This window comes from Carica papaya, chromosome 7, assembly GCF_054855325.1.
Source record: "Carica papaya isolate Zhongbai chromosome 7, ASM5485532v1, whole genome shotgun sequence".
NCBI lineage: Eukaryota > Viridiplantae > Streptophyta > Magnoliopsida > Brassicales > Caricaceae > Carica > Carica papaya.
Genome location: NC_142315.1, coordinates 2,232,669 through 2,250,993, shown reverse-complemented (window position 1 = coordinate 2,250,993; position 18,325 = coordinate 2,232,669). Strand labels below are relative to the sequence as shown.

The following is an 18,325-nucleotide window of genomic DNA, read 5'->3' as shown; positions in this document are numbered from 1 at the left end:
AGGTTTCCAAGATGCTGCAGTCCGATTACGAAGAACAACGACGACGTTTTGACTGAGTTAGTTTGAAAATAGAATTTTCTTCCGTTCAATTTTTTTTTTATTTTTTTTTTTTTTTTTTTTTTTGGGCAACGACTTCCACTGACAAATGTGTGGTTGACTTGGGGGGCACGTCGTTGACTTGGGAAAGGTTTTGAAATAATTTTAATTATTTAATCATAATGAAATTATTTAACACGTCAATTATTTGATAAAGTATATAAATTTTTATTTTAAAAAATTAATTATTTTTTAATAAGGACCCATAAATAATTATCTTGATTGTAATATAATTATAATTAGTTTGAATTTTAAGTTATATTTTGAATAAATTTATTTATTATTTACACATAAATTTTGTTTTGAATTTAAATAATGTATTTTAAATTTTGTTAAAATTTATAAAACTTAAGAATTAACAAATTAATTTTGTTAAATTTTTAAATTTGTTCAAAATATAAACTTAATTCAGTAATAAGATAATGTAAATTTATTAAAATATTCATTAGACTTGACTTCCTATGAGATTTCAAAAATAATTTAATTAGACATTAAAATCCACTCAAATATGATGAAATTAAATACATATATTTTTTTAGTTCTATTACATGAATTCAATTTTTATTATGTTAAAAATGATTTTTGTCATTTTAAATTAACTAAAGTATATATTAAAAATAAATAATAAATTTTTAGGCTGATTCTATATATATATCTCTAATTATTTTTTAATTATAGCTTCTTATTTCTTGATAAATACTCCTACTGTCCGAATTATACATTTATATAAGATTAATATCTTCTAATTTTTTTTTATGTAGCATATAAACTTTGTTATAAATATAAGTTTTATTTTTTAAAAAGCCAACTTTTTGATCGGCTATCATTGATTTCTATTGCAATTAATGATTTAATAATGTGAATAACATTGGTGACATCATATAAGTTTGTCAATTAAAAATTAATAAACGTAGTTAAATATTTGTACCCTTTAAATAATATATAATTTTTTATTTTAGTTATTTATCTAAAAAATAGTTGATAGAGGATTAAAAAATTTTAACAACTCTCACATTCATCAAAAAGTTGACTCACATAAACAAAAGTGCGATTAGGTGGGCAGTTAAGTTTGAAATTTCTTATGGTTGCGATCCATGGATCATTCCATATATAGATATCTTTTTCATCACCCATAAGTTCATATGTAACCCCCCGTTTTTTTTTTCTTAACGACCCAATCTAAACAATTTCATGACCAAATACGAAAGTTTCATTCTCATCAGTTACATACATAGAAACACTAATACGACTATTTTTCAAAGTCAAAGATAAACCTGCAACCATACATGTAACATGATAATGAAATACAACTTCATACATTCCCAGCAGACACACTATCTACACTACCACTAATTTTTACACACTCAATACCGCCAATAAAAATTCTTGCACTGTTGCTCTATTCATTAGGCTCGGAAACCAGCAACTCCGATCCCAACTCCATCCCTACTTCATTTGTGAATAATAAAGAGCGAGTATATATAACTCAGTACAGTAAAAATTAAGTTACAAGTATCATATGCAACAATATGAAACCCAGTATTTATATATGTATTATATCTCCGTAACCTAAGTCATACCTTCTCACCACATTGGAACTACTCAAGATTAATACTTACCCCCCGGTATTTTAAATATTATGCATATTAAGGGTGACCGTCCCTTGACGTCACCCCCAACCGTACAAATGTTATCACCTGTCACCAGTATCGGCGACCATCAATGAACCTTCTATCTTTCAACCCCTAACAGGCCACATACACATACAGATACCATTTTCTCCCGTCACTAATATCGACGACCTAACCCATTGCCCGTCGGAGTCTCCTTACTATCACCACTATCGGCGATCAACTTACTCCTTCTAGGTAACGACGACCAATATCGGCGTCCCCCCAATGCTACCAACTCAAGAATAATATCACTCCATTCTTACTCCACAACATTGTCCTGAGGCCCTCCTATACTTTTAACTTGTATACAGAACCTACACACGTCTCCCCATATGACGCACACTAACACTTAACACACACACACTAGTAATGTTCACTTACCAACTATTAAATTTACAGCAGCTATACCAATCTATATACAACTCACACCCGCACATCACACATCTACACCAATACTCCTCTATCCCGATCCCTCACACCCCCGCTCTACAGGCCTCCATTTCCTACTTCCTAATTTCCAGCATACACATACTCCACCCTTCCATGCCTACCTCCACTCACAACCACACAACATTTCTTATCTCACACGAATCACACTCACTCATCGAACTCCTCATTCTCTCTCCTCCTGCGGCCTACTCTACGTACCCCCACTCACAATCACAAAATTTTCTCTCTCTCACGGACCTCACTCACTCACCGAATTCCTCCTTCTCTCTCCTCCCGCAGCCCCCTCCATATACTTCCACTCATATTCACACAAAATCTCCTCTCTCTCACGGACCTCACTCACTCACGGAACTCCTCATTCACTCTCTCCTCCCGCGACCTCCTCCATGTACCTCCACTCATACTAACACAGAACTTCCTCTATCTCACAGACCTCCCTCGCTCACCGACTTTCTCATTCTCTCTCCTCCCGCGGCCTCATCCGTGTACATCCTTCACACCTCCACGCTTCCACCTACTATCTCCAATATTCCCTGAATCATGGTGTTTTGCTTCCTATCCCAACCGAAACCTAGATTCCTCAACCTACTGTCACAATTTTAAATCTACGCCAAACCTACACATGAATTTAAGATTTACCATACCTCCCATCTCCATCTTTCTTCTTCCCGTGGCTCACACCGTCACCATTCTCTTTCTCCTTCTCTCTCTCTTCTCGTTCCTCCCCCCCTCCGGCTCCTCTCTCTTTCTCTCGAACCTTCTTTTCCCCCGACCTCTCTTCTTTGTTTTATTTATTTTCTTTCCTCTTACTTTTTCTTTTTTCCTTTTTTTTCTTTCCCTTCTCCTATTTATACCCCACCTGCCTCTCATCCTGCCTGTCCATCTCACCTCATCCCAACCGTCCACTCCCTCTTCTCCAAACGACGTCGTTTCCTCCTCCTTTTTCTCCAAACAACGTCGTTTCCTCCTCCTTTTCTCCAAACGACGCCATTTCCTCCTCTTATTCACCAAACAGCATCGTTTCCTCCAAACGATGTTGTTTCCTCCTCTTATTCTCCAAATGACGCTGTTTTCTCCAAACAATGTTGTTTCCTCTTCATCTTCTCCAAACGACGTCGTTTCCTCCTCATATTCTCCAAACGGCACCGTTTCCTCCTCCTCTCCACAACTACACCCTTTCCAATCTATAATTATTACTATATACACATATATACATACATACAATTTTATTTTATTTTTTCAACATCCAATTACTACAGTGAATAACATTGGTGACATCATATAAGTTTATCAATTAAAAATTAACAAACTAGTTAAATATTTGTACACTTCAAATAATATATGATCTTTTATTTTGGTTATTTATCTAAAAAAATAGTTGATAAAGGATTAAAGAATTTCAATAACTCTCACATTCATCAAAAAGTTGACTCACATAAACAAAAATGCGATTAGGTGGGCAGTTAAGTTTAAATTTTTTTATGGTTGGGATCCATGGATCATTCCATATGTAGATATTTTTTTCATCACCCATAAGTTCACAACACTCCAATTCACAAAATCTCCCGTTTTGAGCAATCTTTTCCAAAAAGTGGAGTAACTGGTTTTATGACCAGTAGAGCCAAAAGGAAAGCCCTTGAGATAGTTTGTTTTTATCAAATATATTCAAGACTTGTTTAGGTCAAATTTTACTTATCAACTTAGCTTAGTTAAAATGGCAAGCCTAAAATCTTCGAGCCATAAAAAAACTAAGCTTTCATAGTGCTTTTGGCTTATAAATAGTATCCCATGTCATTGATATGAATCCATGTCTTTCGCTCTTTTTAATTTCCAAACGTTCTAGTCAGCTTATCCATTTCATGATAATATTTTTTAGGATTAAATAAATGGACATAACATAACATGAGATTGAATTCAACATTGACCTAACGAGTGTAGGGCATCCAGCATAAGATAAGAATTGACTTTTCTGTCTAGCTAGCTTTACTCTCATTTTGTCAAAGAAGTATGAGAAATTTTTGGAAGTTATTATTTGTCATGACATAGTAGATTTAGATACTTTTTCTTTTTTAAACTTTACGTTTACTCGCAGTTAAAATTCTCATTTTCAGATCGAGTTTTATGTTCTTACTAAATAAGATAGATGATTTATCTTTACTCAATGATTAGCCAGACATTAAACAATATATTTTTAGACAATCATATTGGTAGAAAATTGGGAGATCATTAGCGAGGAGTAAATGAGTAACATAAGGTGCATTAAGCCTTAGCTTAATACATGTGATTATCCTCTCATTTTTAGCTTTTAAGAATATTTTTTATATGACTTCTATACATAGGATAAATATGTATAAAAATAATATATTTTCTTGCCAAACCCTCTTTTAGGTCATTCTCATTTGCAAAGGGTGTCATTTGCAATAATTTGATAGGATGTTGTAATAAAATATTGAGAAAACAATTGAATTACCTTACTCAAAAAGACCAAGTTTTTGTGAGGATGCATTACAAAAAGCTCCATTTCCCATAGTTAAATGCCTTATATATATAATATTTGGTTGTCATCCATCCTTTTACTATTTTATTCAGCTTTATAGAATACATAATTTTATGAAAAATAACGATATTTTTTTAGATCACACGACGTTTAACAGATATTGTTTAATAAGAATAGATGATTTTATCCATCATAGGTTTTAAACTCATCGACAAAATCTTTAAAATAATCTATAAATTGCATTACATGATGATATAAGGTGAAACTGTCTAGTTTCATAAGCCCCTTAATCTTCAGAATCAACACAGTATTAATTTAACTGATTTCTTTGAGTATATATCCCAAATAGAAGAAAGCTCGAACGAAGACAATGATATTATTTTTCATAATCAGTCAAAAGTAATGATAAAATATTGTTGATATTCCATCCAAGCTGAGATAATATAAGTACTTGTAAGCTTGAAAGTAACATATTTTCTGTTCATTTGAGATCTCTGTAATATTTTTGTTTTTATTATTTGTGATTTGAGAGAGAAAAATTTATTTAGATATAAATTAATATAACTAGTATGTAATGATTAATTACCTTCATAATAGTGTTAGCAGAAATGCAATGTGCTAAATCATTTTTTCAAAGTTTAAATTTCAAGTTTAAATAAATTTATATTTATTAATTCATTATTTAAATATTAAATGTATTATAACTCCACATTTTTTAAATAAAATTAATTAAGTACATAAATAATTTCGATGGTTACATAAAATAAAAATAATATGGATAGTTTAAGTATTTTAAGAAAAATAATTAATTAATTACTTTTTCAATTGAATCGACTTAATATATACATATATACATATATTAATATTTTATGTAGAACTAAATTTTTGAACTTAAGACATTTTTTTTAGTACATCTAAAACAATGTATGATATACATATTTAACCTCATAATTATATAATAATTTTGTTTGATAAAATTAATCTTTATTTATAGTGCTAGGTTGGTTTTATGAAGATGGTAAAAGTGCAAAATAACATATTCATAAATCATAATAGTGGTTTTTTATTACCCATATGTCAATTTCCAAACATGGTTTAGAACATGATGTCTTTATAGATTATTTCTAAGGAAATAATAAATTATTATTAATTTAATTTAATTATTTAAAATTAATTTTTAGATATTAGATGAAACATTCATGAAGAGGATTCCTTTCATTCTAAAAATTATTAAAATTTTATGGCAATGTCGGATAATTTAGCCATAGTCAAAATATGTTATCAGAGCTTATTTTATATTTAAAAAAAAATACTCTAACAAGGTCCAATTTCAAAGTTAGTCAGAAAAAATTATTTAAAAAAATGTGCATTATTATGTAATAAAAACTATATGTTATATTTAGTTGTGGATAATTGTTTAATCATGAATATAACTTTTATTGAAGAATTGACTATTGGGGTTTTGGGTTTTATGGTCATTTTACAAAAAGGAAATCGTTTTTGTGGTAGAAAATGATAAGATTGAATGTTGAAATTTTTTATTTCCAAAGAAGAAAATTACTATTTAACATGATAGTAAAGCAATATCTTTTAACTGATATTTTCATCCGTCCAGTTCACCAAACAAGGATTTTGAAATGGATAATTTGCTTGTCATCTGATATACTGAAACTGAAAAAGATTGTAATTTATAAGCTCTTCATTGGAGAAACACTGCTCATGATAGATCTATACATGCAGACATATAACATATGTACAAATATCAGTAGATTTATACAGAAGATGTGATTAATAGGATTAACAATTTCTTCGATTAACTTATCTCATCAACGATCCATCTGCAATCGCACTAATTAGGACCCCAGCAGCTCAAGTACATGACAGTCCTGAAAGACTCCTCCCTCTGCTTCGCCTTATCGTAATTCTTTGCAGCTCTGAAACCGCCGGAATCAACTGCGCCAGAGAATCGCCTTCCCTGCTTCGAAGAGGATGAAGAAGAAGAAGCAGATGATACAGATTCCTTGATAGATCTGAGAGTTGAATCGCCTTTTGATGCCTGCTCCTTCATTCCCTGCACCAATCTTCCTCCTACCTGGCAAATGGACCTGCTCATATACCTCAAGCTCATAAAACAGAAAACTCAATTAGATTATTTGGAAAAAAATTCATCTGAAACGAGATGAATCACGGAAGATTTGAAGTATCGAGTGAAATCGCTTATAGTTTCTGCGATTTGAGAGAAATGAGTGTGAACTTCTAGGGTTTATAATGGAGATTTGGAGAAGAAGAAGCCACAGTTTGGGAAAACAATGAGCTGTGATGGGGACTTGACGGTCTTTTAATAGCGGAGACTGCGAAGATAAAGGGCAAAACTGGGGGCCGTGGCTGTCTAATCCCGTGGGTGACTGCCACGTGTCGGTTTCGACCGGGAAGATTCCCGATATCACAAAACGACAGCTTATGTGTAGTTTCAGACACGTATTTTATCGGATAAATAACAATCTGTTTTTTTTGTAGATATTTTTTTTTTTCTTTTAATGGAGGTTGACTTGTAAACATTTTCGAGGTGACGAAGCTAATTAGATGTTAATTTAACATTAACGTTAATTAATTATGATTATGTAGGTGATTTATTACAATCTAATTACTTGTGGAGCACTCAAAATTTGTATTAATTATGGAAGGTAGCAAAGATTAATTTGTTGTTTGGCACTCAAAATTTTATTATTAACATTATTCTCATTAATACAAAGATACCCCCTACCGAAAATATAATTACAAAGCCAAAAATATTATTTTAATTAGCTATTAATTCATTAATTAACAATTAAAAATTTAACCGCGACCCATATGATAATAAAATAATATAACATGAAATTTTTTGTATTTATTGATGTTTATCAATATAAAAATGAATTATTTCGGAATTAAATGAGATTAATAATTAAATAAAAATAGAGGTTTACATTAAAAATTAAATTAAATTAGAATAATTTTTATTTTTTTAAAAAAATTTATTATTTAAATTTTAATATAATTTTTTAATTTTTTTAAAAAAATAAATTAAAATTTAGTTATTAAATTTTATCTAAATAAAAAACAGAACCGATAAAATTTTCGATCGGATTGAGGATCAAACCGAATATTTTAGTTGTTTTGAAATTTCGATAAACATATGTTAGTTAGATGGTTAATATTAAGAGATTGACTATGTTATTATTGGTGTATAAGTGTAACTAAATTAACTAAATACATAAATTTATATTTTTAAAAATATTTTTTTTATTGGGCTTCATGATAACATATATATCATGTTGGGCCACAAGGCCCATTAACATCGTCGGCGAAAATGACCGTTGAGGAAACACCAAACCACACCATAGGTGACTCCCAGTGCACAATCTGCTACTTCTGCTCCGTTCTTTTCCTTTCCCGTCTGATCTCTCCGTCGCCAGCTCCGCCGCTAATTTCTACTTTCTCAGCTTTGGGATTCACGTCATGGATCTTCTCCGCTCAGTCTCCTACTTCTCCAGTGTTCGATTTTTTAGATGTCATTCTTCCCCGGCACCTCTCCGAAGGCGATGCTTCGCCGTAAGGTCTCTTCAACTTCAATCAATTCGTTTCTTCTTTTATTCTCAATCTTCATGATTTTTATGTTTATTTTTGGATTTTTATTTTCTTTTTTCCGGCGGATGGATTTTCAGGTCGAGTCTTCCATTTCAGAAACACGAAGCTAAGTATTATAAAGAGCTCGGAGCTGCCATTGATGCAGTGCAGAAAGCATGCCGTCTCTGCGTCGATGTAATTTATTTATTCTTCTTCTCCGTGCGTGTTTTTATGCATATGTATATATATGATAAATTGGTTATTTTGCTTTCTAGAAATTGATATTTGTTTGTTTTTTTTTTGTTCCTGATGTTTCAGGTTAAGAGATCGTTAGTTTCGAGTGAAGGGAGGATAATAGAAAAGAATGATCAAACGCCGGTTACGGTGGCAGATTTTGGAGTGCAGGCTTTAGTCAGCTTAGGTGATTTGATTAAAAGTTATCATGTTTATTTTCTTTTCTTATTTTTTTTAATTATTGCCTATGTTAAATTTGTCTCATTTTGCAAATCCTTTTAGTTTTTTCATTGTTGATACAATAGTTTTTGAAGCAACCGAGATTTTCATGTGAATTTGGGTGCTGGAATCAAATATGAAAAAAACTAAATTCTTGTGATAATTCATTCCATAGTTAAAACCTGTGACAGAATTTAACTGTAGCATTAAAGAAATTAGAAGATAATCAACAATTTCTGTGGCCGACAAATGGGAGAAATAGAAGGCCACACTAATTAAAACAAGGATAGAATAATCTGATAGAATCCACCTGAGTGATAAAAAGGCTGGGAAAGGAAGGAATCCAAATTTAATGAAAGACCAAAAGCTCCCTTCTTTATTAAGCTAATCACCATGAAACTGAATTTCATTAGTAAATAACAGATATTAATAGGCATGGAACACCCCTCCTAAAATAGGATTTTTAGAAGACAATTCTAGTTGCTTAAAATAAATATTGATGCTGACATATATGGAAATGTAACTAATGTGAAAAGGACATTAGGAACATAGATTTTTCACAGGCTGATCCGTAGAATGCATATGAGCGTTAAAAAAGTGAATTCTTGGTAAACAGGTGTTCAGCTCTGTCTCGCTGTGGTATTTTGGCCATATACTCGTCACAGAAAACTCCAAATTTTAAATGGCTTGAAGCATCAGAATCTAGAAACGCATAGCTTTCCGAGGATATCAGATCATAGTTTTCAGATACGATTTGACCCTTCAATCTGTAAAGCAAGTCATGCATCATTTTTTAGCTTCTTAACATTCAGTATTATCTATTATTACTGGCTGATTAGAACTTGACTCGGATGCCATACTAGTCTTGCGTGGTTGAAGAAAAGAATTGCCACCAAGTCATTCTTAATGTTTGGAGAAAGAGTAGACAGAAAGACTGCTGCAAAAAACCACAAATACCTGCCAACTTGACCCCATAAACATTTTCTCCAGTTCATTTCAGAAGCCGAAGGAGTTTATCTGCCTTTGCTTGAGCTTCTCATATCTGATATTCCCAAGGAGGAAAGTTCCCCTTTTGAATATTAATCAACACAAGATCAACCTCTTTAAGTTGCAGGCTTGTGAAATTTATCAGCTTACTTGTTAAACTTATCAGTGTCTTTGGTAATTCTTTGTCATATCTGGTTATGAGGGTTGCACAATGGATTTATTTCTGTAAAAAGAATGTAGAATTTTCTCATCACCTTCTTTCTTGGTGCCCTTTCTCTTCTTGCCTTTGCTATGTTGCTATTAAATTTTTGGGTCTATATTAGGTGATGGCAAGGTCTCTTGTGGTTGAGAGTTAAGCTTGGTAGGGTATCATCAGAGAGGGAGTTCCCTCATCCCCTTGGCTACCTTGTGGTTGGTTTTGAAAGAGAAGAATAGAAGGCTTTTGGAGATGTCTTGTCTTCTTTCAGTATAGTTATAGATTGATAGTTAACACCCTGGATCCTTGTTTGAAGGCAGTCCTCTTATTTAAGAGGAAGAAAAATATGACCTTATTTCCTTGTTTTACATGGTTGTACTTCTTGATGCCTTGCTTACATATTCTCTTTTTTCCTTCAAAAAATCTCTCATACTTTCTCATAGAATTTCTTTACTCACTTGACCTTCTCTCCTCAGCATCTCCAATATGAGAATGCTACTATGATTAGTACCATGTATAATGACCATTGCTAGTCATCTTGCTAGGAGATTAATTTAGTGCAAATTTAGCTTGAGCTAGCTGAAGATCCCATTGCCAATATTTCCCTCTAATCAAGCTCCTTAGAATTTTCCCAAACTCCTGTTGACAACCTTGGTTCACCTTCCTATTTGTGGGTGATAAGAATAACTGAATTAAAGAGTAGTTCCAAGCTTCCTCCAAAGACTATGCCAAAAAGGGACTCTTGTTTCTTCAGTTGCAATTTGATGTAATGGTTCTTGAAATGCCATGTAGTCTTTCAATTCCCCAAAAATAAAGCTTGTGCCTTGCATCTAAGGTCCTTAGAGGGAGGGCCCATATTGAGCTTTTAATGCCGATGATCAACAGGCATGATTTATTCATTTGGCCGATCCTTTTGAGGGTCACAAGGAGAACGAAATTGAAGAGTAGTTCTAAATTTTCTCTAAAGACTTTGCCAAAAGTGATCCATAATATATATATATATATATATATATATATATATATATTAATGTCGATCAAAAGTAATGGTTCTTGTGATGCCATGTAATCTTACAAATTCCTGAAATAGCTCAGCTGCACGTATATTGTCTAAGTCCTTGCCATCGAACACCAAGTGAGTTAAATTAGAGTAGCGATCAACGACCACCACTGTTGAGCCCTTGCTTTTTTGAGTTTTGGATCTTAAGCAGAAGGTATATATAGAAAAAATCTCTATTTAGCACTAAACCCTAGAATTTTTTTCATTTAGTTTCATCTGAAGTGTGCATGAATTAGTACTCTTTCTCATGTTTTCTTTCTACTTTTAATTACAGAGCTTAGCAGATTGTTTCCCTCTATTCCTTTGGTGGCTGAAGAGGATTCTGCCTTTGTACGTTCAAATAATCTGGTAGATTCTGTGGTAAGTGCTGTAAGTGATAAAGCAAGCTTTGGTGATGAACCTTTGACTGATGCTGATGTACTAGAAGCAATTGACAGAGGAGGGAAGGATGCTTTTACCTTCTGCACAAAGCCGGCCACATATTGGGTACGACTGTGTTACCATTCCGAAAACTTGAAGTTAAAGAGTCTGTTTGCCTTCTGCAATAATGTCAGCCCATGTTGTGGATTTTGCATGCAGTTCTTGTAAAATAAGCAGGGATGTTCTTGCTTCTGGAGTGGGAGATATAGATGTAATCAATTGCCTGTTTGCTTTCGTGGTTTGAGTTTTTATTTGTGGTTGAATTTTTTCGCTTCTTTACTTTGACCAAAACCATAATATGCAGGTGTTGGATCCAATTGATGGGACACGAGGGTTTCTAAGAGGAAGTGAAGCCTTATACGTGGTATGTACTCTGTATTATGTGGATTGAATTGTCAATTTGCCTTCATATTAATATAGTAACAGTTTATTTTTTAAAAAAGATATTATTATATTAACAGTATCATATCAGTTGACTCTAGGGACGTTTACCTGGTTGTATTTTTCTTCTGATAAATATCATGGTATAATTATGTTATAATTATGTTGCATCTCTCATCAAGGATGAAGCTTTTTTTTGCTCCCTAAAGCTAGACTAGGATTATGAATGAAGCAGCTATTAGTGTTAAACTAGGGATATTCAGACATACCCAATTGGCGAGCTCAAGCTTCTAACTTCAAAGAGAGATTCAACAACTAAAAGAAAGATCGATTCTTTAGGATCCTTCCTTTCTTCAAACGGAACGAACAGAGATAGAATCAGACCAATTCCCTAAATGCCTTTCTGGATATTCCTCAATGCCCCGGCTATTCACGGAACGTGAGAAGCGGATGAATAATCATCTGCTTCCGGAAGAAATCGAAGAATTTCTTGGGAATCCTACAAGACCCATTGTAGTTTAACGGGGACATTGATCTTTAGTGGTTCAAAAGTAAACTGAAACAAAGAAGAGGATAACATCTAAGGTTGTTTTTTTTTTTTGGTAAAGACATACCATGGTTCTCGTATGCTTATATCTTTTCAGTGTCTAGATTTTAAAGAAAGAAGAAAATGATTTTTCCTCAACAAAATTAGAAGATTTAAGTACCCACTCTTTACCTTTTCGAGAGAGTTGAAAAGTCAAGCTCAAAAAAGTTAGTCTTTTTGTTGATATATCTAATCTGGTAGCATCCAGGGTTAATATTAGATAACCAAATATACTTCAAAGAACATGCTTCCTGTTTCTTGCATGGTAAAAAAGCAATCAATTCAATTGCCAGAAGTAACATATCATAGTTATTTAAAAAATATATATATTTCATATGATGTGTTTCCAAGTTCAAATTTCAAGGAGTAATTTGGTGTTTTCTGGTCTATTTTCGGTTTTCTGAAGGCAGAACTCAAAACTTTCAGGTTGGTTTGGCTCTCGTAGTTGAAGGAGAGATTGTACTAGGTGTCATGGGCTGTCCGAACTGGAAGGATGATATTCTGTATAGATCTGTCACTGAAGTACAGAGTTCTGAAAACAGAACATTTGGCTCAGGGATTATTATGGTTTCTCATGTTGGCCGCGGAACGTGGACAAAGAGGCTACCAAATATGCTTGGTAGCTCTGTTGAAATACCTGATGGTTGGAACAGATGCTTTGTTGATGGATCCTGCTTGGTACAGAAAGCACGGTTTTGTATTCCAGATAGTCAAACATGGGAGTCATTGCCACTATCAGCTTTATACACTGCAAGAACTGACCGTGACAATATTGGGAATAAAGAAATTTCTCTCTTGCCCACATGTTGCGGCAGGTTTAGTATCTTTTCATCAAGTATAAATATACATTCCAGTTTATGCATTTCTAAGCACGTGGATATGAAGTAAAAGCTTACATTTAAGATGTTTATTTTCACAAGCTGACTTATTTTTAAGGTCTTTTAAACTCAGAAAATTCGTTCTTCTAAGTTCATAGTTTGGCTCCAGTGTTTAAATTTCAATTGTGTAATAACAATAATAGAAATATAATATAAAAATGATAGAAAATTACGTTAATATTTTAAGTCAACTCCATGTTTAGTTCAAATTATACGTCATCTCCATGTTTCTGTAGTTCCTTCTTTTATAAGTGAAAATACAAATTCATGAATTTAGAAATGAGGATATGAATAAAGTTCACTTAATTATGTATTAAATGTGTAAATTATAATTAATTTTATATCTCAAATAATGTAAAATTTAGAAATTAAATGAAAATAAAATAAGTTCGAACCAAACACAATGTAGGGACTTGGTTGGTGCTTTGTCACGTGCTCTTTCTTTCAGTAACAGCAGCATCTTGATTCCAATTCCATGTCTTCAATGCATATACAAATTAGAATCGGCACTATCCCCTTAGGCCTGATAAAGTGCTAGGACTGTCCTTTTTTTTTTTTATGTGATCCATCTGTTTTACATTTCGTTTTCAGATACTGTCTCAAAGATCAGTGTTTTTATATAGAACTATATACAATAGGAATTGCCTGGAAAATAAATATCTGAAAGTTGGCAAATCTGTAATTATTCATTGGAACCAAGATATCAGTTGAAGAAACAAGGGTTCTGGTTCCTGTTAGAATGAGTTGCATCTTTTCCCTGATTGGTTGATTTTCATGGCACGTGCATGATCCATTTTTCTGCTTATATGCAGTTTGTGCAAATATATGATGGTGGCCTCTGGTAGGGCATCAGTCTTCATTCTTCGAACAAAAGTGCAAAATAGTATAAAGGTATTTTATTAAATTTATTTTAAATTCTCAGTAACATTTCACTTGCAATCAATTAAAATTTTATTCAATTATCGTCTTGTAGGCTTGGGATCACGCAGTTGGCATAGTATGTGTGCATGAAGCAGGAGGGAAGGTACGTGATAATTCATTGCACTCTCTACACGAGATGCCTTTTTCTTTTAGTAATTTCCAAGTGCATCTTTAGAGTGTGTGCTTATCTTCTTTTGTTTTTTGAAATTCTAAGAATTATTTAATAAAATGGGTATGTGGATGTGCTTATAAAGGGTTGAAGGCCACAGTTTGATTGCATGAGGATAGTTTTGCTTTATTTGGCTCTTGTGGGGGTGAAGGAGATCTGTTAATGGTTTTGAGAAGTCCTAAATCTTGAATTGAATTGCAGTCATGCTTTTTAGTGCATCCGTCATGGCATTTGCTGAAAAATTATGCGGTAATCAACCTCCTGTGGGGATGGTTATGGTTTTGGTTAGGATCAATCATCCGACCTTAGCAAAATAAGTGACGTAGCACCTGTAAGGTTGATGGCAGATGGATCTATCATTATTCTAGATTACTGCTTTATAGAGAATCATATAGGTTTCATTCTCTGTTCTTGGCTTTCTGAATTGTTATTGGTTGATTTTAAGACTCTAGCTTAGTACTAACTGCATCCCGTTGTTTTCAGTACATTAAATTTTGATGATTAGAGTTTTTGTTTCTTCCAAGTAAATAACATACTGTATATATATATATATTATAACCTCAGCGTTTCAGTTTCTGCATTGGTCCTGCATTTCCAAGATATATAATTTTATAGAAAGATTCCAACTTCCCTTCCCCCCATCAATCATAAGGAAATAAAAGTATAATTGGCTAACAATATCTCCGAATCAGGTAACCGACTGGGATGGGAATCAACTTGATTTTGAGGCAGATCAAGCTGAAAGGAGGGTCATATTCCCCGAAGGCGGTATTCTGGTGAGTAATGGCAACTTACACAATCAGATCCTAGAGCTAGAGGTGATCTCTTCTAATTCATCCATCTTTTAGTATAGCTGCAATCATATATACAATACTGGTCATTTTTTTAAAAAAGAATTCTTTTAGGGTCTCTCACATGTTATATAATCTGTAAAACGAGATTTAGTTCCGCTCTAATTGCGTATTTTGGAAATCGAAATTAATACATTGTAGTTATTATGTTGCCTAAGAGAACCCCCTTATGATGAATTTCAGATTATCATGATGGTGAGAATTAGAAGCTTTTGTTCCGAGTACGATTCAGTAATATGATTTACATTTTAATTTTAATTCAAAATCCATAACTTATTTTTAAATACGGTGTATATGTAATAATATAAATTTATATATATAATTTGGGTTAAACTTAACTGATAATTTGGTTGGATAAAAAATAAAATAAATTTAATTAACCCAACAGTAAAATTTTTTTAAATTTATTCCAAAAATAGCCTGAAGAAATCGATGTATAATAATTAGTATATAAAATAAAAAATTTAATTTATTATTATATTTATGTGATTGTAGTGATAAATTAGATTAATTTTAGTAAATTTATTAATTTTTAAATGAGAATAATAATAATATGTTGAAATTTTAACCTAATATTTTTTATTAAAAAATTAAAAATTAACGTGTGTTTGGGGCTAATCAAACAGCTCAACAGCGGACAACATTTATGGGAATATGAACACTACTCAGCTATCGCCACGTATATAGCCTCTCTATCTCCTTTGAGTAATCTAGGCAAGAAAGATTATGTTTTATACATTAATTTCAAGATACATACACAAACTAATAAACTAATCTGTCTTAATCTCAATTTAATAAATTAATCTCCATTAGCAGTCCATAATTCCACTTAATTATATATATATAAATATATATAAAATTCTTATCAGTGTTTGATTTGTGGTTTGACGTTTTGGGTGTCGCGTGATGGCGAGCAAGGAATCACTACTCCAAAGGCTATGGTGTCTGTGCGTGTGTGTGTGTATATATATATATATTATAATAATAATTGCTTGTATTTGAATCAAGAGCCTGTGCATATTGGATTGGTAGATTCTAGTGCATATACTATACATATATATATGTATATATCGCAGACTCTTAATCAAATACTATACTAATCGTACTAATTAAAAAAACTAATGTACTTAAAATGGTATACTGTAAAATATTGTGTATACATACACATATTATATATCCTCTTAATGATATACTGTACTTAATTAAGCATATATCTAACATTTCTATATATATATATAGTATCTAAACCATATATATGTATATATAAAATTATACAATTTATCTATTCAAATTAATTAATTATTTTTTGACTGAATAATGAATTTTTTATTATTGTCTATAAGAGCCATGAATTGTGTTATTAATTAATGATATACATAGTATAATAATAATAAAAAAAATTAATTAGGGTTAAAAAAACCACTTCATATATGTTGGATGGATATATGTTACGATACATATCACGTATATGTATAGATTTGAATATAAATATAAGATATTCGGCAATATATGTTTATTATAAAAATGATGAGTGTCATTCCCTCGTGTTCACTTAAGTGAGTGATTAAATATATAATAATATATATGATGGTATATTATCGTTTATATTATATATTATTCAAAAAGAAAGACGTGCAAGCAAGCTAAGAAAAGTAATTTCCATGATGTAGTTGGCCAATATAAAAACATAATATATACATACATATATTATTTGAAGAGTAAAAAAATATTTTATTTTTTGTTCGGTAAAATTTTGCATGTGTGAAAATCTTAGTATATGAATAAAATAATGTTTGACCATAAACAGTACATTTTATAGTGAACTTGTTAGACAAAGGTAGGTACGAACAAATATTAAAATTTTAATGTTTTAACGTTAACATATGATATTTTATATCACATTTTTATTTTAAATTAACATTTATTTATTAAGAAACAAAATCTTTTTATACCTAATATTTCAATATCGATAACTATTTTTCACAAATCTAAATGTCAAAAAGATGGTATAAATTTTTTTAAAAAATATTTTTACTAAAAATTTATTTTAACAATATTTTTACTATTACGAATATAAAGTCGTAGCCGACACGACTTCGGTAATTGATAGTAACGTGCCGAAAATATTGATTCATCGATTAGAAAGTAACAAAATTTTAGTGACAAACTTTGCAACTTATTAATCAAAAAGGACAAAAATCAAAGGGGGAAATTTTTTACTTTTATATAAAAAAAAAAAAAAGTAGCCGCAATTTACAATTTCTTGACACTTTAATTTAATTTCACGAACAAAACAAATTTGACCGAGCAAAATAATTTGAAATTTATATATATATATATATAAAAGAGTGTGGGACCCATTTACAATACATCAACTGTTATTGCTTTGACTGCCTCTTTCAAATTTTAATCATGCATTAAACTTTTCTACAACACTTTTTTTTTTTCTTTCTTTCTTTCTTGCGAATTTCCTTTTTGTTTTCTCAATCTTTATTTTTCAGTCGCTCTCAAAAAGTTATAATTTGTTGTATTTAAAAAATCTATAATTATTTTAATTTTATTGAAATTAAATTTCAATTCGAATAAATAAGTAACGTATATATAAAGATATAATTAAATTTGTTAACTAAAAGATAAATCCACTAGATACGTGATTTATAAACTATTAAAACACGTGATTTATAAACTATGGCATCGAGGATTCGAATCTCTCCTCGCCCACAACCGGCTAAAAAGGGAAATATTTTTCTTTCTGTGAGTAAAAAGAAAAAACAATCGTGATCGGGATACTAAATTCGAAATTATGAAATTTTTAGAGAATTGAAATATTACGTTTGTTTTTAATGAAAATTTTTGAATAAATTTTAAAAGAATTAAGATATAATAGATGGTGAGAATGTATGGGAAGACCAATAATTGTAGTGTTTCATTTTTTGATATAATAATGTCTAGATATGTAGCAAGTAAAATGAGAGGTTGAGAATCAGTGAGAGAAGAGAGTGTGATGACTTATACATATGGTTTAAATTACGTGTATAACATAATGTCAAGCATATATATGTATATATATATATATAGGCTATAAGCATATATATATATGGCTA

At 31.4% G+C, this 18,325-nt stretch overlaps 1 protein-coding gene across 1 annotated transcript; it reads left to right on the top strand.

Annotated features, from left to right (window-relative positions):
* Positions 1-8,090: 8,090 nt before the first annotated feature.
* Positions 8,091-15,456, top strand: LOC110817870 (Inositol monophosphatase family protein). The gene is made up of 9 exons (XM_088208024.1): positions 8,091-8,312; positions 8,421-8,517; positions 8,641-8,743; positions 11,290-11,501; positions 11,740-11,799; positions 12,829-13,217; positions 14,093-14,171; positions 14,254-14,304; positions 15,063-15,456. Exons 1-9 carry the CDS (start codon positions 8,215-8,217, stop codon positions 15,216-15,218), a joined length of 1,245 nt encoding a protein of 414 aa, XP_088064150.1. The 5' UTR covers positions 8,091-8,214; the 3' UTR covers positions 15,219-15,456.
* Positions 15,457-18,325: the final 2,869 nt, after the last annotated feature.

Excerpts from the sequence above, each read along its gene's own strand:
- LOC110817870 (XM_088208024.1), top strand. The coding sequence starts at position 8,215 with ATGGATCTTCTCCGCTCAGTCTCCTACTTCTCCAGTGTTCGATTTTTT. Across the intron at positions 8,518-8,640 it reads CATGCCGTCTCTGCGTCGAT|GTTAAGAGATCGTTAGTTTC; the intron begins GTAATTTATTTA and ends CTGATGTTTCAG. Across the intron at positions 14,172-14,253 it reads AAGTGCAAAATAGTATAAAG|GCTTGGGATCACGCAGTTGG; the intron begins GTATTTTATTAA and ends ATCGTCTTGTAG.